The 24101-nt window shown below is 40.5% G+C and overlaps 2 protein-coding genes across 2 annotated transcripts in view; one reads left to right on the top strand and one right to left on the bottom strand.

The window, feature by feature from the left end:
* Positions 1-2279: 2279 nt before the first annotated feature.
* mchr1b (melanin-concentrating hormone receptor 1b) lies at positions 2280-5414 on the bottom strand. The gene is made up of 2 exons (XM_056401879.1): positions 5043-5414; positions 2280-4761 (listed from the first exon to the last, which is right to left on the bottom strand). The coding sequence occupies exons 1-2, from the start codon at positions 5110-5112 to the stop codon at positions 3731-3733; spliced, it is 1101 nt and encodes a 366-aa protein (XP_056257854.1). The 5' UTR covers positions 5113-5414; the 3' UTR covers positions 2280-3730.
* A 1402-nt stretch (positions 5415-6816) lies between these two features.
* grb2b (growth factor receptor-bound protein 2b) overlaps positions 6817-24101 on the top strand; it is a 29174-nt gene continuing 11889 nt past the window's right edge. Inside the window, exons 1-2 of the mRNA XM_056401783.1 lie at positions 6817-6977; positions 8356-8611. Coding sequence (XP_056257758.1) covers positions 8534-8611 — 78 coding nt within the window. The 5' untranslated portion in view covers positions 6817-6977; positions 8356-8533. The remainder of the gene's footprint in view (positions 6978-8355; positions 8612-24101) is intronic.

The following is a 24101-nucleotide window of genomic DNA, read 5'->3' as shown; positions in this document are numbered from 1 at the left end:
TACACGTCCCTCTTCCTCTTCACCTTCACATCTCATCTCTTCTTCTCTCCTTCATTCTTTCCCGCCCTTTCTACTCTCTTCTTCACCCTCTTAAATCCAGACTTCCTCTTCTGTCTTCTTCTCCTCTCCTCCTGGGTTCCTCATCGCATATTTTCCTCCTCTTCACTTCAACTTTCTTTCTTCTCTCCCCTCATCACCTCTTCACCTGTTCCTGCTTCCTCCCCTGGTCCACAGGTTGTTCTGTCCTTTCCCTTTGTGCTCTTACTCGTTGTGACTCATGTCTCGCCCAGCGTGCCGCAGATGAAACCATCAAGCCTGAATGCCCTGCAAGTTGTTGTGGGCGACTTATAAGTGACCCCAGTGCAGTACTAATGCGGCTCCACGGATTCGCCCGTCCAGACAGAGAGACTGAGAGGAAATGACACCAAGTTATATTATAAACTTCATATAAGATTTGGGGCTTTTGGGAAAACTTTCAGGGCTGGAGCCCCATAAATTAGAAAACTTGAAAACTTTTCCTTTAAACTTGTTTGTTTATGACTGTAGACATTTATTCCAAGCAATTAAATACAGGCACAGAGTCTCATGTAGACCTCCGGCCATTTCCTTGTTGCTACAATACTGAGGAGTGAAATTGTTTTCTAAATTAAATAAAACCCCATGTGAGCATGCTACATAAAAGAGACAGAAAAACAAGTCACAACAGCACAGCTCCATGTTTTGTTGTTGTCTATACTGATGGTAACTGGCAGGGATCACTGATAGGAGTTCATCATTTACTCATCTTTTTAACATCCACACATCTAATTTCCTAATGGCTGCAAACATCTGTGCTCTGAATATATTCAGCATGACACAGGAGTCATGTGGCTGTTTTCTGACAACTGGAGATTGGTTCCTTCCTTTGAACCAAATTCATTACGGCGAGAGTAATCGCCGCCTATCTTCATGTGGATTTTTGTGTGACGGTGGTTTATTTCCTCGAGGCCATTACTGCTGTGCTTTGTCACCATCACCGAAGGATGTCATCACTGAAAATTACGGGGGGGGGGGGGGGGGGGGGGGGGGGTTGACGGTTTTGCATTCATTGTAAGAGGTTCATTATGACATGTCCATATACCCCTTTTAAATGAAATGGCATCCTGTGCCCCTCAAAAACAACAAACTGTGTATGTGTGTGTGTGTGTGTGTGTGTGTGTGTGTAATTTTACCTCTTGTTGTGTGTGTCATGGTGTCACTGGTAGTGCATCTCTTTGTGGTTGTTTTGTGTCTCTTTGCAGTTGTTTGATTGACTTTCCGAGAATCATGAATTGTCGCTCGACAGCGAGGCTCTGTTCACTAATCTGTTCGCCTCCTCATGAGCGCCTTGAACCTTTGTGCTATCCTTCATACCTTTAATGGGACTTTTCATATGCTGTGAACATGAAGCACAGGGATACGTCACAACTCGCTGCTGTCTTTGATTCGCATGGACATCAACATCAACATCTACAGTTTCCTATAGATTGAAAGAATACAGGGCAACAAGTGACTTTCAAAAGCTGCGAGTCTCTTCAGTTCACACACTGAAAGAGTCACTGGTATTTATCTGCAAAAACCCAGCAATATATGACATAACACACACTGTGTGTGCTGCCCAAGAGTCAAAATCTTATTACAAGGATGGTTAGGCTTCACCACAGGGTGTTATCACCCCATCAAGTCTTAAAATGAATGTTGAAAATGATATTTTAATATTTGTAACTGGGTTGAAGCACAAAGTTCAGCAAAGACTTATTATTACCTCATTAGCTGATGTAGCTACACATTAGTGCATGTTAACTAAATGAAAATCTGGAGTGAATTTTGAATTCAGAATGAACACTAGCTTCACTTGCAAAGTAAAATAAATAGCAATTTTGACTTTAAGCTCAAAAAGCTACAGACTCGTAACAAAGCCTTAAAAGTAATAACACAGGGACTCATGTTGTTTCAGGGTTTTATGTCCTGGTACCACCACAGATCAGCTCTCACCAGGGTGGAGAGTCAATAATTGCCTTACTATTTCATTATTTGGGGTCAGGGGGTTTATTCTTATGATTAAGAATTACCATGTAAATACCATGCAATCCTGATTTTATTCCAGCCCTCTGTTCTTTCCCAGATAACGGGACAAACCTTGATTCCTTTTGACCGACTGACTTGGGATGAGCATTAAGTCTTCTGATGTAAAAAGCTGAAGAAAAATGAAACGTCTTTGCTTTCGAGCCTCTGAAAGTCTGAGAAAACCGTCAGTCTAAAATGATTTTCCAAAGAGATATATTTCAATTGAGCTCAACACTTTATTTCACTTCATGCATGTCAAAGACAGTCCACTGTATCTCCTGGAGTAGGATTAACCAGTTCAAACATACAGCAGGTTACAAAGAGGCACATTTCCACAGCGTTCACATCACGGTTAAGATGCCCAGTTAAATACACAGAGACTAATACCCGCATCACAGCATCACAAGCCACGACAGCCACACACATGCAGTATAATGTCACTGTGGATAATACAAGTAATGACATCTACAGGATTATCTCTGTAACATAAGCAGGACCTATAGACCATCACCTCCCACAGAGAAAACTCTGCATTTAAAATGAAATGGAGCCATTATGTGACGCAGACTCTCTGTCCTCGCTGATGAGAACATGCAATCTGTCGCCACTTAGCCACTGATTTCAAAACACATCAGTCACATGGCACGTGAAGAGCAGCAGGTTCCTCTAAAACCTAGCAGAGCTTTTACACTTATTACTACACACACTGTTTGTACAAGCTTGAATGGTGTTCCACTGCTAAATACAGTGTTTTGACATTTCATAAGTTTCAATACACAAGCAATGACACGGTAAACAGACAGGCAGCGTTTTTTCTGCCAAAGTTACAACATTCAATCATTTAAAATGTGATAAAGTGCAGTTGGTGTTGTACAAAAGACTCATGATTTTTGCTGTAAAATACAAAAGCCACATATTCGCTATTGATAGAATGATCAGGCTGCGAGTGCGATGGCTCGGTCAAAATCACATACACTGGCAAACTGTGTGACGGACATAATGAAATACACAATAGATTCTGTAATTATCCAACAATACTGACTGCAGGTCGCAATATACACCAGTTAATACAATTAAATACAGTTAAAACAAATATTTGTGATGATATGATTATGATGATGGATGATATTTCAGATGATAAAAACTGTTATGATGAGGTACAGAATCAAGGTTTGCAGAATCATGAGGTTAATGTTATTCTGCATGGTGAAAATAACATGGTGCACTAAAATATATTATTAGTTTGAAGGCCTTTATTGAGCCATGTGTGGAACAGAAACTGTCCTCTTTTTTTAAATGCAGAGATACAGTAATCATGAATCATTCCATAGTTCAATATCTGAATGTGTTTTCTGTAGTTCACTGAGTTTGAAAATGTTATGTATAAGGTGGAAGAAAACTGATGTTCCTTTTTTCTCTATGATAACAACTCACACTGAACTGACCTTGTAATGTCACACACTATATAACAACTTGGCGCATAAATGTAGTGTGTAGTTCAATAAAGTCGCTATGTGGAATGAGTTTTCCTCCTTGGTTGCAGCTTCATGTAAACAGAGGTGTGTTCTGGGGAAACAGGCGCTCAGTAGTGGCAGATGGTGATTTGCTGGCAGTGGTCGTGGACTGACTGGTTAACTGTCTCATCTCAGCGCACGGCCACAGTGACCGGCAGCATGTTTTGAAGCAGTTCCCCCGATGACTGCGAGTGAGATGGATGCAAGCTGTCTGCTGCCATCCTCAGACTCATGCTGCCATCAGCCAGAGCGGGGGCAACCCTGAAAACCCTGTGAGACGGACGAATGGCTACAATGAACTTCCTCTTGAATGTATCGCTTAGAATAATGTAGATAAATGGGTTAATGCAGCTGTTGGCGTAGCCCATGCTGATGGCAATGTTGTAGGCAAACAGGAAGGCAAAGGTGGGCCGTTGAACTCCCAGGTGGACCAGCTGCAGGATGTAGTAAGGGGCCCAGCAAATGAAAAATGCCAGGCATATGGCCACTGCCATAGAGGTCACCTTTCTCGTCCGCACTCTCAGGCTGTGCTGGGGCAGTGGAGCAACTGTAGCTGACATGTTTTGGAGAATCTTGAAGAAGACCCCGCAGATGACCACCAAAGGCAGAGCGAAGGCCAAGAAGAACTGGTAGAGGGTGAACCAGTATGTATCTGTAGCGGGGTCGGGCAGCAGGAGGGCGCAGCCGACCGAGCCGTCCTTGAGGTGCATGAGTCCCGTGTACATCCAGACTGGAGTGATGGAGACCAGAGAAAACACCCACACCAGAGCGACCGCCGCCCCGGCCATGAAGGGGGTTCGGACGTGTTTGAAGCGGATGGGATGCACGGTGGCCAGATAGCGATCAAGAGTCATTACAGTCAGGATGTATGTACTGACAATCTGGCTATTGGAGTCAAGTGCTGTGATGACAGTGCACATGGTGCCACCAAAGCACCAGGAGCCATTACCCACAAGCTGGTGAATGAGAAACGGCATGCCAAGGAGAAAGAGGAGGTCTGCGATGGACAAACTGAAGATGAATATGTCTGGTACTGTTTGCTGGGAGCAGAGCTTGGTCTTCTTCACAATGGTGTAGATGACTATACAGTTTCCAAAGATCCCAAAGAAACAGATGACACCAAAGATGCTGGGCATGAGCACATTGTTGTACTGCTCCTGATCTGGCAAAAAGAATACTCCCTGTCAGTCACTTATATATTGATGCCTGTGATTTTTTTTCTCTATAAATATCCTCTGTATACACTTATATTTAAGTCACAATAATCACTCACTATGATCAAATATGAATAAATAATAAAATATTAAAACTCAACATCTGCAAATAAACTTTTGTGTTTTAATATAACTCTACAGTTATGACACAAACATCCTGTACTGAGTGAAATTCAATAGTCTGATGCTCAATTACAAAAAACAAAAACAGAATAAACAAGCCACCTACCTTCTTCTACATTCTCAGGACTGAAGGATGAAAAAGATGAATTCGATATGTAGGCAAAGTCCATCCCCATAATAATAATAATAATAATAATAATAATAACAACTTACATAACCGTTATTTTACACACGAGATACCATGAGAACAGCAGCATAAAAGAATTTGAAAAAATATTGGTTTATGGGTTTAATAGCTTATATGCAGCACGAGACAACTAACACGCGCGTAAAAAGAAAAATAAAAAAAAACAGAGAGGGAGGCAGTCTTCAGGTCTGTCAGTGTGAAACCCGGCAGCTCCACGTAAGGAGGCAAAACGGTCAAATTCCAATACGCACAGATATTTTCCACTGTCATAGTTTGTCATTGTGTTTCTGCCCAGAGAACAGATGCAGAGAGAGATAGAGATAGAGAGAGAGAGAGAGAGAGAGAGATAAGTTTCCTCTCCTCATTTAAGATTTCCTGTTCAGCCACAGCCTTTGTCCACCACAAACACCGCAGGGCTGTTTTAATAATAAGTCACCAATTCATTGCCCATGTGCTGTCTTCCATACTGTCCAGATGAATGGTTTCAGTGACATTGTTAGCTGCGTCATATTTTTAAAGGATACCGTCCACCTGTATATCTCATATTCATTAACTCGTATTATATAACGATATTCCTGTATTTATATAATAAGTATATTTCTTTCTGGTGTGAACTTTTGCCATTCGTGACATTTGTGCTTGAACAGTGAAGCCAACTATCTGTTAGAACTATTCTAAAAGGTTTTTAATTAAAAGGCTGTTTTAGTATTTCCACTAGGTGTCAGTGTTGTCAAGGTATTAACATGTCTCTGTTGTCACAGATGGACAGGTCAGAATTAAAAGCAGATGTCCAAAAAATGAAAACAAAGAAAGACGACCAACTATCCAAAATATTTGTCAAATAATGGGTTGTGTAGTGGGATGAAAGCAGCAGATAACACACTCTCTGCTGCTGCAACATGGAAGGTGAAGAATGTGTAATACAGGGGCTATTTCTATTTGTTATCTGTTTGTTTATTTATTTTGTCAAATCATCTAGAACATCATAGTGTCTGTAAAACTGTGCGTGTGTTAATGTGTGTGTGTGTGTGTGTGTGTGTGTGTGTGTGTGTGAGTGCGTGCGTGCGTGCGTGCGTGCGTGCGTGTGTGTTTGCATATTTTTGGCTGCTTTGCATAGGACATATCCAGGCATAAAAACAAATAATGATAAATCATGAAATCATGTGAATGTTTTTTTTTTATGAGAGGGACCAGCAGAATGTCTGGTAAATCTGGTGGTTTTAAGGTGGTCAGTTTTTATCAATCACACTCTTATGACTGATAGAAGCCACCAAAACACCTGAATCTTATTACAGAGAAGTACAGCATGCAGCACCAGAGCACGTGCTGACTAATAAAGCCAGGTCTTATTGTTATTATTTTATCTGATGCCCCACCTTAATTTGTTTCACCCCTAACTTAATATGTAATATGATAATAAAAATATTTAAATTAAAAGATAGATAGATAGATAGATAGATAGATAGATAGATAGATAGATAGATAGATAGATAGATAGATAGATAGATAGATAGATAGATAGATAGAGTGTAATATGAAATAACTCTGATTAAAGAAGACAGTTGTAGGTGACAGTAACAGGTCTGTGGTGGGTTTGACAGACCAGTGGAGCAGACTGACAGGGAGGAGCTCCAGCCACAACAGCAGGGAGACCCTCCCAGCACTGTGGGAGGAAGCGGAAATAAACGTCGCAAAACCTTATGCTAGTAGCTAGATTTAGGCTCGTAGGACGGGGTGTAAGCGACACCAGACATACATCGTTTGTTGCCCCTCTAGAGGAAACAGGGAGTGGATAGTTACACGACAGGTTTTTGTTTGTTACGGTGGCAGCATTGAAACGGAATATCTCGAGTGGTGAGTTTTTACTGACGCTTTCTCTTTTCATAAAAGTTGTGTGCTGTTTCCTTTCACGACGCAGGCTAGTCAAGTTCAGTAACGTTAGCTGGGCTAACTGCCACTGAGCTAGCAACAACAGCTTGCGCTATGAAAAAAAAAAGAAGGTGTTTTCTTCCTTTTCACATTTGCCAACGTGAAGCTAGCCAGTAGGCCTCGAGCGTTGATAATCATCCGGGTGTTTGTTTTTAAACTGTCCACTTGTTTTGAGTAAAGTCATTGTTAATCTGGCCGTTGTGATAAATTAGATTGGGTAAGTTTGATAACCACACTGCATCGCAGTTATTGTTACCCGACCGTTAGCCGGCATGCTAGCTCCAGCGTTCTAGAACACTGGGCGCAGTCTGTTTGCTGGAACGGAATCGATTCACTCGAACTCGCGTGAAAACGGTAAAAAAAAATATATATATATAAATAAATAAATAAATAAATAAACGCGGTCTGATGCTCAAAATGGCACATTGATAGATGTTGAAATCTAACATTATTTTGACAGTCACGAGAGGGTGATAAATTCTGGAGGATAATTGTAGGTCTCCCACCCTTCGGACTTCAGTTTCCCCTCTTCGTTACCTTCTCTTTAATATACTTGACACTGATGTGTTTTTTTGTTCGTTTGTTTTCAGTAAGGCTATAGTGGCCATGAGTTTGGTTGTTTGTATTACTGTAAACAATGGCTACGGTCACATTTTAGGACTGTCTTAGCTGACGTATGAACTGATTATTCGTGACGAGAGATGGATTGAATTTGAATAAAAAGCAAATAAAGTTTGTATGTGCAGATAATTTAACATGCGTTTGTTACTATAGCTGTTATCTGGGCGGCTGTCAGATTTAATGGCCTTATTACTCGCAGAGTTGAATTACCGTGAACTCATCAGAGCTGTACGGTAGCATATTAGCAAACAACTTAATGGGATAACGTAGCTTTATCCATTTAACTAAGCAACTGCAGGTTTAACCATTGTATCACTGTCAGCTCTGCTTAAGCAGGCTGCTGACTTTCCTCTGGTTGGCCCGGGTGGTTGGCTGTCAAGAGGGTATGTAGATAGTGTTGCTGATTGTGATTGGGAACTTTGCATCAATATGCTCGTGTCCTCAGATGAATGTTGCCCAGAGTAGTAGCAACAGGACACGAAGGCCTGAACCCCCTTTTCACATAGGTTTGCCACTGGAGATTATCATTAGTACTTGTGTGCTATATTTTGGATATTGGATATTTTATGTTTTAAATGAGACTTCACAAAGTACAAACATTTGCCAAACTATCAACCTTTTCTTTTTTTAACAAACCATTTGAGTTAGTCTGATTGAGTATCACATTGTTTCTTGTTTACAGGTACCTTACTCTGACCTTTATGTGAGGTCTAAGCCCTAAAGGAACGGGTCATAGACGGGAGGAGAGACTCGGAGAGAAGCATCTGGCCACAGAAGCCTGGATACGTGTTTTTATTTTTTATTCAGTCCCTGAAACACACAACCACATCCAAGCAGTTTTCCAGCAAGCAGCAAGGACCATGGAGGCCATTGCCAAATACGATTTTAAAGCAACCGCTGATGATGAGCTTAGTTTCAAGCGTGGAGAAATCCTTAAAGTAAGTGACAGCTATTTGATCATTTGATGTTAGGGCTTGTCTGTATTACTCATAATTATGAAACAAAATACCTATTGCTGTAGGTTTATTTCCTGTTAAATTAATCATATCAGTCCTGTGTTAAATGAAAGCGCCATCAACAGTAATCTTATTTTGTTTAAAAAGAAAAAGAAGACAAAGACCTTTTAGGATTAGAATCATCCCCCAAATAAAACTACAGTGTTAAGACTGTATCTTACATTGAGATCAATAATTTCTTTTTCAGTTGTATTTAACATTGTCATGTGTTTGTTAAACATAAAGCAATTTTTTTTTTTTTTTTTTAAAGAAAAAAGATCAGTCAACTTGGGCTATAGCCTAAAATTCAAAACACACTGCTGCATCATGTGATGGTGCACATGGTAATTAAGTGTGGCAACAGAACAACAAAATTTTAGGCCTAGATTCTGTGGCCCAGTGTATGATAGCAAAGTATTGTAAAGGAGCAGCGCTAATGTTACACTGCTGAAGGCATGGTGATTAAAAAGAGGCAAAAGCTGCAAGGTTTTTGTTTGGGTTCTGTTCCATTATGAGCTATTTAAAGTCTTCTGTGTGAAACCCCAGGCATGTCTATATCCTCAGGCATGAGAAGCTTATTCAAAGCCTTATACTTTGCTGTTGCACGAAAAGGGTTTATGTCATACTCTGACCTTGATGAAGAAGCTGAGATATTAGAAATTACATACTGCAGTTTTCCTACACAATGATTCTTGGATTTATATGCAATCATCCCAATCCTTGTGTTTGGAGTCAAAGTCATGATTGGCAGGATGGAGAGGCAACAGCGCATAAAGATTAGGCAAATACTCAGTTTAAAACTACCTTTTGATAATGCATGACTTGATCTTTGATCAACACAATATATTGTTTTTGTGGGCAACATCTGCTTTTCCTTGACATACAGGTAGAGGGTTTTTGGCTCCACAGTCACTTAAGGGATCAATAGTGACTTTTAAATAAATACCCACCATGTAGTTTTACTGCTGTCTTCCTCACACAGAATCTGAAGGGCGTTCTGCTTTTTAGTCCATGTGACATGGCACCGCCCATGTGCTAGTGATGTGGGTAGTGTGCAAGACTGCGTCACGGCAGTTTGCATCAATATAATGAAATACCTTGATTTTATACTGTCTTATAATATGCAGTGTATATATGATATAAAAGTCAGTTGGTGTGGATGAGTCGACTGTTCTATCAGGGGATGAGTGCTGTTTTTTTTCCCCCAGAATAAGAGATTTAAGAAGTGAGTTTTGAAAAGACTTCTTATCTCACCAGGGGGGCCTAGAGGGAGGGAAAAAGAGACAGCCCAGGAAACACTGAGCTAAATATGAGTGCTTATTAAATTTGCATATGAGAGGAGAAGGTACTGTATTTTTCCTCTCATTTCTATAGCCAGCTGTCTTGTTGGAAAACCTCAAGCTTTTTACGAGATGGCAGAGTTCCAGCCCAAATGTTAATGGGAAATACCACAGATTTTTTTCCTTTAATTGACATCATTAGAGATGAGATGTGCCTTTTGGTGCCTGGGTAATTTAGACAAAACTGAATATTGGTGAAATATGTTGAATTTTCTACTTATCTTTGCTACATTTGAAAGCCTAAATTGTACTTCTTAGTTCCCCATATATTTAGCATGTTGTTGCTCTCAATTCTTGTTTTTTTCCTTCATTGTATAATGCTTTTAGCTTTTAGCTCTGTTCCCCAAACCCTCTGTGTGTCTGCCTACATAAACAGCATGAGGAGGATGTTAAGTGAGGCCATTTTACATTAATGACTAAAAACAAACTAAAACATTTTTCATTCTTCTTAATTTTTCAGATTCAATCTTATTTTATGTGTTTGTCGACTTTGGCACAATGCCTGAGGTTGAACAAAAACTGCGATGCAATATAAATGATTTTGTAATTTCACATTTTAATCATCTCATGTTATATATCATGTAGCTCAACCCAAGCTGGCTTACTTTGTTAACAGATACAGTCAATGCCACTCTGCATTTGGAAAATGTATGACTTTGATGCCCACTGCTACACCAGTGTTTCCAATTTATTGATTTATTTGTGGTTGCCAACCACAATATCGACATCGACTGCTTCACATTGATTTTTTTTTTTTTTTTACTGTTTTAAATGGGTAAAATCTTATTTTATTGTAGAGCTGTATGCAGCACATTGATTCACTCAACCCCTCCTTGCCCTCCTGCTCTCTCTCTCTCTCTCTCTCTCTCTTTCTCTCTTTCTCTCTCTCTCTCTCTCTCTCTCTCTCTCTCTCTCTCTCTCTCTCTCTCTCTCTCTCTCTCTCTCTCTCACAAACACATTGAGAAAAGACCCATCTGCCATAGTCGGGCTGGCCATCAGGAGCATTGGGAGTAATCCTGCAGCAGTGGTGGGCTGGTGGACGGTTATAAAATGTTTGTGTCCACCAGACACAAAAATTTGCTTTGTGTGCCTGTCATGCGAGGTGCGCATGAAGGCGAGCTGGACTGATTGTCACTGACCAATCACAATAAGTAATCAACCCTCAGCGACCCAATCCGAGTTGATGAGGATTGTTATTTGTTTTACACACCGTGAAGCAATGGTATTGTTCAGTTATATGTTACAAAGTACTTGGCAATTAAAATGTTTGCAGTGGAGTGCCGTATATACAAATACCCCCACCCCCCCCCACCGCTGTCAGCTTCCACCTCAAGTCAAATCTAATTCTGTTGTAAACACTGCTACACATAATGGCTTTCAAATAGATATTCATATATCCAGGCCTAACATATTTGACCTCGCTGGTGGGTACTGTAAGTGCACAAACTTTCAAAGCTACAAAACGCTTTGCAGGTTATTTCTGCCCGGAGAAAGAAACTGAAATGGGGAAGGAAAGCCTGCATCAGTGTTGCCTCCAGCACTGTCCACATTTCATCTGAATCATTTGTTGGCTGCTTTGCCCATAGGACCGGTTCACTTTTTTAGACTGAATGAAGTGGCATGATGTTTGTCAGAGACCATCCCCCTCTCCATTTCTTTGATCTTCTTTATCCTGTTTTCCTCTCTTGTTCCTCTTCACAGTACTCATACATTAGTCTCAAGTCTGAATGCTTCCCCTCGGGTAATTTCTGAGAAACAAGATGGAACAAGCTCCTGTCACTCACTGAAACGTACTGCTGCAAAGGTGGACTTGTATTAAATGTTATTTAGAAAGGGATTATAAGGCTACTTTTGAAGATCATACTGTCAGCAGTGGTATTTGCTTTATCGATCACAGGATATCAATAATTTTTTTTTTGTATATGTTGCAAAAAATGGCAAAAGAAGAGTTGTTTAAAAGAAGAGAGAAAATGTAACATTTTTGCAAGTTTAAAAAAGGCTTTCCAAAGAATTGATGATGAGCTTGTGTAATTTTAGCATAGCTATACCCTAAAGTGGTCAGTGGTTGGCCTAGTTTTAGCAGTGTGTTTTGCCTAGTGTGGTTGCTAAACATTTTGTGTGATGCTTTATCTGCCCTGTTTAGTTGCCCCAAAGAAATAAGTACTAAATAATGCTGCAGCACTTTGGTCTCTCTTGCTTACTGTCTCACTTTGCTCTTTGCACTCTGCTTTTTAGTCCAGTTGGATATTTGGTTACATAACAGCTGTTCAAACATCAGTAATACTAAACTAAATTCCCCTCTCAATTGGCAACATAACTATGAATAAAAGAACACACTCAAGAAACGTATTTTCACCGTGTCAGTTTACATCTGATGTACATGTTGCTTTACCTGATGCTGTACAACATGCAAGACACAAGCATTTGGAGTAGTAGTATCTAAAAGAAAACTTCTCTGAGGTGGAGGGTGATCATTGTGGCCTCTTTGCCTCCATCACCACTGCTATCTGTCTGCTGATACTAATACTAAGCAGCTCTGCTCTTAGGACAAAGGGTCCCTCTCATGAGGGAGCAGGCCCGTGTTAAGGCTTTGCTTGTATGTAGCATCCTTAACTTCTCACCATTTCCAGTATCGCTGGGAGATGGTGGCTGTGTTGCTATGAAAATCTGTTTGGTTTTTTTTCAGTTTTCACTTTTTCATTCACAACATCGCACTTCTGAATGTTTACAATATGTGAATGGTAATTTGTTGTAGATACAAAATTCATCTGTGGCAAAAACAGATGAAAGGAAAAACCAATGTGTCTTGGTGCACTTAGCGGTTATGATCAGCATCAGCAGTACAGTTACTTACAGTTTGAGTGACTCAGTAGAAATCACTGTGTTGAAGGCCAAATATTAGGCAGCTCCAGCTCTGGCTTAATGCCACACTGCCACAAAGCAGTTTTCCTCCTTGTTTCAATTGCTTTTAGAACAGGCCTTTTATGCAAGTATTTATCTAATGGTCTGCCACTAAGGGGATGAAAAGGATGTTTTAGGGACATCAAATCCTGTCGTGTTGACCTATTTAATCATTATGAGAAGTGTGCATGCCACCTTAGATCACTTGTCATAATACCCATGTAGGTGTGAGATCACAAACGGGACAGGATTAAGCATCCCACTCATATTTAATGTAGTGTGAGAATTTCCCTAATATTGAGAACTCCAATTTCTGAGTTCTGTAAATTGATGCTAAATCTTTGAGGAGAAAACTGTGATCCCTCTGAGAATTCAATTTGGTTTTTTTTTGGTCACCTTTGAATGAGTGTTTCTTTTTTACTTTGAATGTGAGCTATTGCTATTTTTCCACTACACATTTGTTGTGCTTTGCCTGCTTTAATTAATAATGTGTGTAACAACACTAATGGGCATCAATTACAGTGAAGGAACGCTAATACTGTCTAATGTCACCAAGATCTTTAATAATTGGGTTCCATAACTGTCAGCCAGCTAGCAGGCACTGTGTCACTGTGACTCACACAGCTGGTTGTTGAGACCAGGCTCGACTTCAAATTTGCAGCCTTGAGTCATACTCCAACATTTAGTTCTCTCATTTACCAGTTCGTGAGTAGTGAAGCACACTGTCACAGTATAACAGAGGCGCCAACCCCTCTAGACTTTCTTCATTTGACAGATGCTAATCATGTCAGAGCCAGTAATGGTTAATACAGTATATCTGTTATAATCAGGTGTGTATTTTTACTCTACATATTGCTTTTGCTCCTTATCAGTACATGGCACACAGAGCTGTTGCAACTACCTTCCTGTTTTATCTTTGCAGACAGATTCAAGTTGTAACTGTTTTAACTTCTTTCCTATAATGAATCTAGAGACGGATGTGTTGTCTGATTCTTAAATGTCGAATACAGACATAAGAACGTTTGACAGCACTGAAGCAAGAGCTTATATGTAAAACATCTCACAGTACCAATGTGCAGAGTGTGGGCCCATGACAAATTTACATAATGCAGAGTAGTTCAGTTTCACAGTGTGATTTCCCATGATGCATAGACAAAAAAGGGGAAGGTGGAGGGTGGTTACCAGTAATCGTTAGAGGAGCTATGTATAAATCTAACCTTGTGCTGTGATATTTGAAGTTTTATGTAGCTTTTTTTTTCTTTTTCTTTTTTTTTTTTTTTTTTTTTTTACAGCTAATGCTTCCTTGGTCTTAATTAGATAGTTCCCCTTCAGAAGTTGTGATTGTACAATGAGGCCCACACACGCACATCTTTTATCGTTACCACTCGAAACACTCTCGGGGTTGAAGATGACCTGTAATCATGGCAGTTGAACAGATCAGGATGACAGTGTAAAAATCAATAGGGGGTAAATCATCATCATTCATCATTTCCACAACTGTGGGAGAAGAAGAAGTTATATCGCTTTATGTAGTTTCAGTCCATCAATATGATTGTGATGGCCGCCCCAGAGTATGCTTCTGCTGCTGTAGCCTATCTTGTCTTGTCTTATTTTGTACATTTTCTGTGTCAGAAAGCAGATCTAGAGGCAAAGCAGCAGGCATGTGCAGACCACAGTAGAGGGTGGCCATTGCCCTGAGCACTGAGCACTTGTTCTCATTTCCTCCTTAAATAAATAAAGATTAACAGCCCTGCAAGCTGGTAGAATTAGCTCCTGTCAGCAGATCTTTGAACTCTGTCCGTGTAGTGTAGTGTAAGATCTGCCTCTCCACCTTGCAACTTCTGCAAACTCTTGTCTGCAGATTCATAGCACTTGTTATTTAAACTCTGCTTAAGTCCTGCTCACTATGCCAATATTATACTACAGCCATTAATGTAATAGTACGCCATAAAACTGTAATTTAAAGTCACCCCAGGAATTGAATGAGAGCTTGCCAATAGATCGCCAACAGTGCTTAAGGCTTTTGTGGAGAACATTAAGACGCTCCGTGATCATTATTGGAGCCAAATGTCAGCTCACAAAAGAGAAGATGAAAGCTATTATTACACTGAGAAATAAAAAAAACTATCTGAGGTGCCTTTGAATGAGTCTAAATAGTAACATGTCCATTCAGACTTTTGACAAGCAGGGCTGGTAGTTTGTGTAGAAGAAAAACGTGGTGAAGAGGCTTTCATTTCCAAGGAAATATTAGAAACGGAGTGCTACAGAATGAGCTGTGTTTTTACCAAATTAAATTTCTAGTTTAGCTGAAAATTTTCTACATTTTGGGCTGCTTACATTACAGCATTAACATTTGAACCCTTGGTTTCACCTGAATGTGAACGAAATTCACAAAAAGAGTATTTACTTCGAGAAAGACAGAATTGCAGTCACCACCCACCCATCCATCCTGCTGCCCCAAAACATTATGAATCTTCTTAGCATATGTGGTGAAGTTGTCTTGTCTGTCCCAGCAGCAGCGTGTCCGTGTGTGCTTACATTAACGCTACAGCATAGCTGTTTTCACATCCTGTTTGATGTCGTCTTCCAACCCCCAGCAACTTCCTGTGTCTCCAGTTAACTCCAGCAACTCTACAGCCTGCACCTACCACACTACAACACTGAAGTCACACAGAGAAGCACGAGCACAGTCCTTTCTGACACAGTTAGAACTTCCCTGCACTAAGAATTCATTATTTTTACAGTAAGCCTATGACAGACATCTTGTAACTCTGCAGGGGCTCTGCTGTAGAGGAGGAGAGAGCTTTTAGCCGGTTACTTCAACACTTTCTCTCAAGGCCCTCCACCCCACCCCTGATTAATGGCTCCCTCATCGCCTATTAGTGCTTAGAGTATTGATTTCCCTTCCCCATCCACTCGACCACTGAAGAGAGGAAGAGTGGTATCAGCGCTGCCTTGTGATGAATGTCTTGAAAATCCAAACCTTACTCGAAAGACTCATAAGCCGTCATTAGAGCCTGAGCTCCAAACCCAGATCCAAATCCCACTATTTGATTCTTTTTCTTTCCAAACACACGAAGTTCAAGTCAGCTGTGGTTTTCTGCAGATTTTTTGGCCATCTCTGTGAAGTAGCGGTGCAGTTGACTGTGGAGCTGAAAGGTCAATAAATCGCTGCTACGTTGCTCATTGTGCAGTTTTTTGATAAAGTTGAGACTCCCCCTACTTACACTGCCAACGGCCTTGTAGGGTCTCACTGGAGTCCAAGAGACTGTGCGTGCTCACATTTGAATAGGAGCAGACTATTTTCTAATTAAGTGCAGAATCTCTGGAGAGAAAGCTTGGATAAGTAAATTATTCTGACTCTGCTTTTCTCTCTTCTCTTCTCTTTCGTGTAATTAAAACTGTGACCTTATTAATATAAGAAAACCTTTTTTCCAGAGGTTTGCTATGACATATAACCACAGGGCATGTGGTTCACGATGTAGGTATTAAGGACATACTCTGTTAATTGTGCTGTAGAATACAATTTATTAACATATTGAATGCAGCATTATTTACTAGGAATTGCATTAGTTGATGCTTAATATCATGAACATGTAAGTTCTTTTAATCACCAGGAGCATTATTGAGGATCCATAAGCACAATCAGCTGTTGCTCTTCAAATACCAAAATGGTTGAAATGGTGATGTTGTTTTCGTGAGGGTGTCGTCGTTCCCTGTGTGTGACTAGTGGAGACACCAGCATGAAGAGAGCACACAAAACACACACCAGTCAAGACTTTAATTGAATAGTTCAGCTGAATCATGGCATTAATGTTAATTGTCTACAGTTGATTACACTTGATGGCAACAGTTATTATTTCAGCCAGTGAAATCCTCGCTTGCCTCTTTCACCTATTAAAACTTGGGGCAACAATGCTAACGCCAGACAGGAAACTGTCATAATGTGATGTGCGAGGGAGACTAATGTAAATATTGCAAAACACATCCATCCAGCTTTGAGGTAAAAGATGGACTTTCAAGTGACTGAATTTGACTGAAACAAACCAGGAATCGGGTACAGGTGTTGCTTTCTCTCTTTACACAACTTGTGCTTTAAAATGATTTTAGTAAAACACTGGTTGCCAAAAACATGAGAGCTAAGTGGGCAGACATGTGGTCTACTTCACAACAGCAGTGTTAGGGTTGGCAAACTTTTTCTGCTTGTGACACCACCACCTGCATGCTGCTGTTTGCAGCAGCAATGGACAGAGATGTGGCAACTGCAAATATTGCCTTAGCTTGTTTAATGGAGGGAAGTGTGTTTGCATTAACCTTTTTCTGCCTTTCTCCCTTTTCGTCGTCGTCGGCCCATTTTGTGTGTTGGTGTATTTGAGGTAACTGCTTCAAGTCAACATATGGCAACAGGCCTAGCAGGCTGACACTGATTTGTCCCAGCAACTACCCACTCTGGCCTAATAGCTGCCCAACTGGGCAAGGTTTAATATGTCAGCACTCACGCCTGTGCTGAAGCTGAAACCCACTCTCTTAAATTGATACTCTCTCTCTCTCCCTCTATTTCTGTTCTTTGCTCGCTCACAAGTTGCCAGAGCAGTCAGTGTCTGTGCTCAAGAACAGCCTGTAGACTTTATGCAAAGAGTAGAAGCAGTACAGGTGCCATTACGGCGCTTGACAGATCATTTGGCGGTGTGTAGTCGACATGCAGCGGTGTCTGAAATCGCAGCTTAGTTCACTCAAACACTACTCCCTATGTGATATACACTAAATAGTTTGCTCAATCGTAAGCAATATAGTGAAAATTCATATCGTAACATCGTTACCGTTCCTGGTGACTAATCAACCTTACAGGTGATGCACGCAATTCTGGTATGTTTCACTGCTCATGTCCTGGCTGCAGGGGTGGACAATAGTGTGCTTTTTACATCAAACCTGGCCCGTAACTGTCAACTCAATCCTAGTTGCCCTAGATACAGATTACCACATTAAGAGCTGTTGTGATGATGCTCCTAAATGCTTTATTTTGTTGCTGGCTCCTAACTCTTTCCTAATCGTTGATGATGGTGCACATGTACCTCTAATGATGAAGGGAACCATAGACACACTCTAATTCTGTAATCCACTGCAGGCAAGCTGTGTAACTCATTTAATCAGCCATCTAAAGCAGGAATTAGGACGGCTCGGGTGTCTTTGATCACCACCCCTGGACATAAAAATCCCAATTGATGTCACTCTGATTAACTCCATGTCATCTCAATGTGTTTTTCACACAGTTACCAACTGAAAGATGCAGGTACATCTAATGGGTACAAAAAAAAGAAGAAAAGAAGCTGCGAGCGTGGGAATGAAAAGACAACTTTCCCTCTCAGTGGATTGATGGCATTTAGCTAGCCAGCTACCGCAGATGGAGGACAGTGCACTCTGCAGAATAAAACATAGCTAGTTTGGCTGCTCTGAAAAAGAGATGCCCTCATTTTATGTTATTTGCCCTTGAGGAGTTTTCCTAAGCTGATCACAAGGAGTGTGATTCTTCAAAGTGGTCCTCTGTCTTCTTCTTTCGCTCTCTCCCTCTTTCTCTCTCACAGCTTCTGTCGCTTTCTCTCGCTTTTGCTATTCATCCCTCTTGATCTGTCTTCTGTCACTGTTTGTGTCTTGTTTTTCGCTCTCTTCTTCTTCTTCTTCTTCTCGCTCCCTCTGCTTCTTTCCTCACTGCTCTAACTCTCTGTAGCAGGGTGTTGAGTCAGAGAGCTGTAATTAGGTCTCTCTCCTTCTCATCCCCACCATCACTCCCTCCTGATGTGCCATGAAGACACTGACAGCTGTATTTAAACCAAACGTTATCATTCCCTCTCTTGTGGCTTTTTTTTTTTTCCTCAGCTCAGCTTTAGTTCCTACTCTGCACGGCATACGAGCGAGGAACAGTGTAAAAGTGGGCAAAGACTGATTTGACTAATGTTTATTACATTATAAAAACAAAACATGTTTGATACGGGTCATAGTGATCTATATTCCATGACATGGTAGATCATCAACTTCAGGCCTCGTATTGGATGTCAGTGTTGTATTGTTGGTTCATTCCTTCAATAACAGCTGGTAAAACTCGCACTAGCATCAGACAGCATCAAGCCCATTCTTAATGCAATACAACTGTTGTTCCTAAATACACACAATCGTCTAAGCTGTCACATCTGTTGACTGCACAACAGATTTGGTCGCTTTTTTTTTTTTTTTTTTTTTTAAAGCTGGAGTCATTAGAGGGCATTGCCAACATAAACAGCACCGAGAAGTCAAGCTGTGAAAAACAACATCATGATGTAAGAGAAGATCCTGCCCCCAGTTGCTGGAGTCAAATTGACACTGAGGGGAGAAAGGAGTGGGGCTAAACCAAACTTACACTTCTACTGTTAGAGTTTTCCACCCGTCTGGTTCTGCTGGTGGCTTCATCATCAGGCATCATGATTTGTTGTTCAGTTTTCATGAGATGGTCTTTTTTTTTTATTTTTATCTTATCAACAACACACTAACTTGTTGTATCCTCCATCACCAACATTTGCATCCTGGTTACATTAGTCCAAAGGCTGTTGGAGACTACATACAATACTCTTTGTCTTGTTTGTAATCATTGATCACGCTTTGGAGCTAAAACAATTTGGCAATTAATCAATAACGAATCAGTAACTAGTTTGTAGGTTTTTTTGTTTTGTTTTTAAGCAGAAAACCTACAAGACGTCTGCTAACAAGTGCTCAAAAATGAATAATTGTTGATTTTCTCAGTCTTTTCTTAGTCTTTCATAGTAAATTGAATATATATGGTTGGACTGATATCAGACATGAGATATGATATCAGCTTATTACAGATATTTTAACTAGAACACTTGACAAGCTGATTTTTCAACTATAAAATGCCCCACTTAGTGTGTGGTGTGTATTTGGTGGTGGTGTGAAGAAAATCTGTGTCAAAGTTGTTTGTTAAAAACATGTTATCAACTATCATCATTATCATTTTCAAATCAAGAAAATACAAAGTTCACTATTCAGTGTATTTATGCCTCCAACGGTGGGGGTGTTATTACTGTATTACCTCAAGTTTGAACATGGCTTCTGTATAAGAGTCGGTGCACTTGCCATAATCAGCTTCTTTTGCTTTGTGTCCAACATTGATTTTATTCACTGGGCCGGAGGTACAATGTGTGTTTGAAGCTACAGTTGCTGCTCTATAAGAGAGGCTCACCATGTGGTAATGGCCTGGAGCATTATTTTAATTACAAGTGTTACAAGCCTTCATTTGCCTGAATCCATTGTAATCTCTTCCTCTGTTTCTCTCTGCATCAGCGTGGCACTCATTGCCGCCCTGTCTCCGGCCTGGCCTGATCTAAGTCTGAAGCCTCCCTGCTGGGAGCAAAAGAGGTCAAACTCATGTTGACGGCTTTTTGTTTTGCTAAACAAAGCAAAAAAAAAAAACAGACTTGTCTGTGTTTTCACACCCCATCTCATCACACCCCCAAACCTTCTGTGATTTTTAAATCTGTCTCTCGCTTGCACTTATTTATCTTTTAGATGAGTAAATGCTCCGTCAGGGTTTTTAAAATTATTACACCCACATAACCCGTCTTCTTTAAAGCCTCGATCCCACAGTCTCTGCATACTATCCTAGACACTGCACTGTTTAGGGGGTGAATCAGTTTGTCCCCATGCCTCTTCAGGGGTCACCACTGCTGCCAATGTGTCAGAATACCAGGCCTCAAATGCCATTCCTGCAGGACAGCCAGACAGTTGGCATACACACACACACACACGCATAGATGTGCACACATTAACAAGCAAATTTTATGTTGCCTTGCAAATATGTTGCCCTATTGAGTTACAAAGGACCACTTCCTTATCCGATCTCTCTGATTCTGTGGAATTGTGATTAGTATTATGTAACACAAACCAAATTTGTTCTTCTTGGTTAAGAACTGAGGGTGAGGGCAGAAACCGAGTCTTCCATTTCAGACCCGTGGTTCTCTTTGGGTTTCTTCAAATGTGTACTTCCTCTCTCTTGCCAGTGGCTGACTGCGTTTTGCATATTTGCAGGTACACTCTTGTAACTGATAATTTTCTGTGGTCTGATTAGATAACGGAGCACTGTTTGATGTTGTCATGGTTCCCGTCTGGTGAACAAATAAACGGCTCCATTAAAATTGGCAGACCCAACACGCTTCGTCCTCTGAGGGTCTGATGAAGCTTTAGCTTGTCTATCTTTCTATCTGGCTGACCTGCCGCACGCTCAGATTAACTCACACTCAAGGGTAATCCCTGCTCCTGATTTATTGCAATCCCGTATGGACGGTGCAGACGTGGTTTATTTAGCATCTTGTTTTCTCTGCCCCCACTGTCCGTCTCACTGTGTACCTCACTGTTATCACCACTTTCTACCTCCATCTTGTGTTTAGTAAGCCGATCCTATGTACACCTTGTGCAATAATCACCTATTGAATGTGGTTATTTCTTTTAGCAACATACTTATTTTGATACCAAGGATTTTCTTTGTGATATTCAGTTTTAAGTGTCCAGGAAAAGTAAGGATTTCAATCTAATCTCTTTGTGGTTGTTACCTACACCCCTTCCAGTCAATATAGCTTGGTAAGAGTTGTGGATCTATGTCTTGTAAGAATGACAGCTACCCATGTTTAATGGCAGCCATGGGTTTGTGGATGGAAGTGCTATGTCTAATATTTACGTATGTGAGAGAAAGAGAAAGAAAGGGGGAGGAGTGAGTCTGCAGTGGCAGCTGTGGAGGAGATAATCTCTTGCCGGGACCATAGCCTCTCAAATAGAAACTCCTACAACTATTGTGGCTCAATCAGATTAAAAAGACAAAACAAAAAAAAAAAAACCTCAGAGAGAGTGAGGGAATGCCTGTCATCCACAGAAGTGTGATAGCACAATGCTGGCTCAGCTTGGAACAGAGAGACAGAGCTCAGTCAAACACAATGCTGCAGTTGTCTCCTCTGTATTGTTTAAAAAAAAAAAAAAAAAAAAAAAAACTGCCAGCCAAGCAAATATTTTATTTCTGCTTTTCCTCATGGGCTGCCATTCTTTCAGTTTTTAGAGCCACCAGAAGCATTTATGGGTCGATCTTTGAAGGTCTTATCTGAGAAAATGTCTAGTTATAGCTAAAAAGATAATGACTTAAAAAAAAATTAAATAAACTCGAAAAATTGGTCACCACAGGTTTCAGTCCTGTTTGAAGACGTGTTTGACATTTTGTGAAATTCACTTATTCACTCATTCGAGTTAGGTGATACGTTCCTGTATGGTAAATATGAAGCTGCAGCTAGCAGCCATTAGCTTAGCTTTTTTAGGAGTCTCCTGGTTGCCTGGCAACTCCTTAGAAACACAGTCTGGCACATGATCCGCTGTGAAACAGCAAAGTGTTGTTTTTACCCTGGGGATTTTTTATATTCAACCAACGAGGTATAGAGTGTTGATTAGTGAGCTGTGGATGTGCTGATGGGCAGATTCTGATCCAGGCCTGACGACTGTGGCTTTATGTTTAACAGACAGATATTGGAGTGTTATTGATCTTCCCATCTGACTTTGCACCGGAAAGCTAATAAGCATATTCCACAAAATGTCACACTGTTTCTTTAAAACCACTACAATACTGTTAATAATGGACACAGTGCTGGAAAAACAACGTGTAGGTGATTCCACCAGAGTAGTGATTCCTCTTATCTTTTCTAATCCTTACACTGCATCATTAGACTGGTGGTTGGTTATACTACAGCACCGCACCACAGCTTTTTTTTCTGTGGTTACAGAATTGCAGGCTGTGGTCAGTGGTGCTAGGTGACAGTGGCAAAGAAGCTATTCAGCCCAACCCTGTGCTGACATTTAAAGGAAGTGAGGAAACTTTCTCTGTAACTGCAGCTGTTTGTTTTACCAAATATGACAGAGGAGCTGTTCCAGTTATTGGCTGTCTCATTGTTCAGACTGAGGCCTGTCTTTTAGGAAAATTAAACATGATGATTCCAACTGTTAAAGTTGCGGAAGGCGGGTTGCCCAATTCCATGTGGGTATAAATACAAGGAATTACATTTTCATGTCCATGTTTATTTTTCTGGCTGAAAAAGCCCAGACTTGAAATGTGATGTGAAGCAGGATCTTTTATATACAGTGTGATTCTTGGTCTAGTTATTGACAACTTGACAGTTTGAGTTCTGGTCATAACAGTAGCTACTAAGTTCTGTTTTGTGTAAAAGATGATAAAATAGTTTTTTTATTTCTTGTAGAGATCTAACAGCATGTAACTTTTTATAAAGCCGTTTCAACAAAACTTCAAATATCTAGATAGCCTGATTGTCCTGCTCTACATTTGCTGGAAATGAAGTCTGGAGTTAATGTACCCACAAGTTTATTTTTCTTGGATGGGTTTTACTTGTTTATTTAAGGGAGCCTTAGGAGCCGTGCAACACTTTGCTGTGTTGTCAGTTGAGTCATTGAGAGACGCTCATCCCACAGCAACTAAACCGTGTATATGAACATGCTCCACCAAAGATGTTTTATTTGGACATCAGCTGCGCTTTACGGTGCACTTTAAATTGTAGGTTAACAGAAAAAGCAAACAAAAAGTAAAATGTAATCAGTATTTGGAGATACTGACTAATTTTACTCTGATATCTTCATCAGACACTGACTAATTAGACCCCCCCCCCCCCCCCCCTGTACAAACAGTGGCTTGTTTTTGAAACTCCTGGAAAATTCACTTAAGCATCTTAGCAATTCAAATAAGCTCAGGCGTACAGTATATTGCAGCACCTGCTGTGCTCTATTATTAACTTTGGTTGTAGACTGGGTATTTATTTAAGGTTACTCAAGTTCACGGGGACCAGTGACACATTATGCTCTCTGCAAGACACGCTGTCCTTCTCAATGATACAATGCATTAGAATGAGGTGAACTGTGTGTTGTATTAACTATAGGGACATTAATATTACTTTTATTGTACTGATCAACACTGCAGGAGCTGCTAGGGTTTGAAGGGCACTTGAGCGACGTGGATGTTTGCCAACAAGTGGGCTTGAGCCTCGGTCGTGAGGATGAACGACTGTCTCTCTGACTTCTTGGCAACTTCACCACCTACAACACTGTAGACGAGCACATGTTGTACTCCTACAGTATTTCTTTTCTTTTTCTGTTTGTTTTAAATT

Source organism: Seriola aureovittata, chromosome 17 (genome assembly GCF_021018895.1).
Source record: "Seriola aureovittata isolate HTS-2021-v1 ecotype China chromosome 17, ASM2101889v1, whole genome shotgun sequence".
In the NCBI taxonomy this organism is placed as follows: domain Eukaryota; kingdom Metazoa; phylum Chordata; class Actinopteri; order Carangiformes; family Carangidae; genus Seriola; species Seriola aureovittata.
The sequence above is the reverse complement of the archived record's forward strand: the minus strand, read 5'-3'. Positions and strand labels throughout refer to the sequence as shown.

Coding starts and splice junctions, on each gene's coding strand:
- mchr1b (XM_056401879.1), bottom strand. CDS start 5,112: ATGGGGATGGACTTTGCCTACATATCGAATTCATCTTTTTCATCCTTC. Junction 4,762..5,042: donor TCCTGAGAATGTAGAAGAAG/GTAGGTGGCTTG, acceptor TCTTTTTGCCAG/ATCAGGAGCAGTACAACAAT.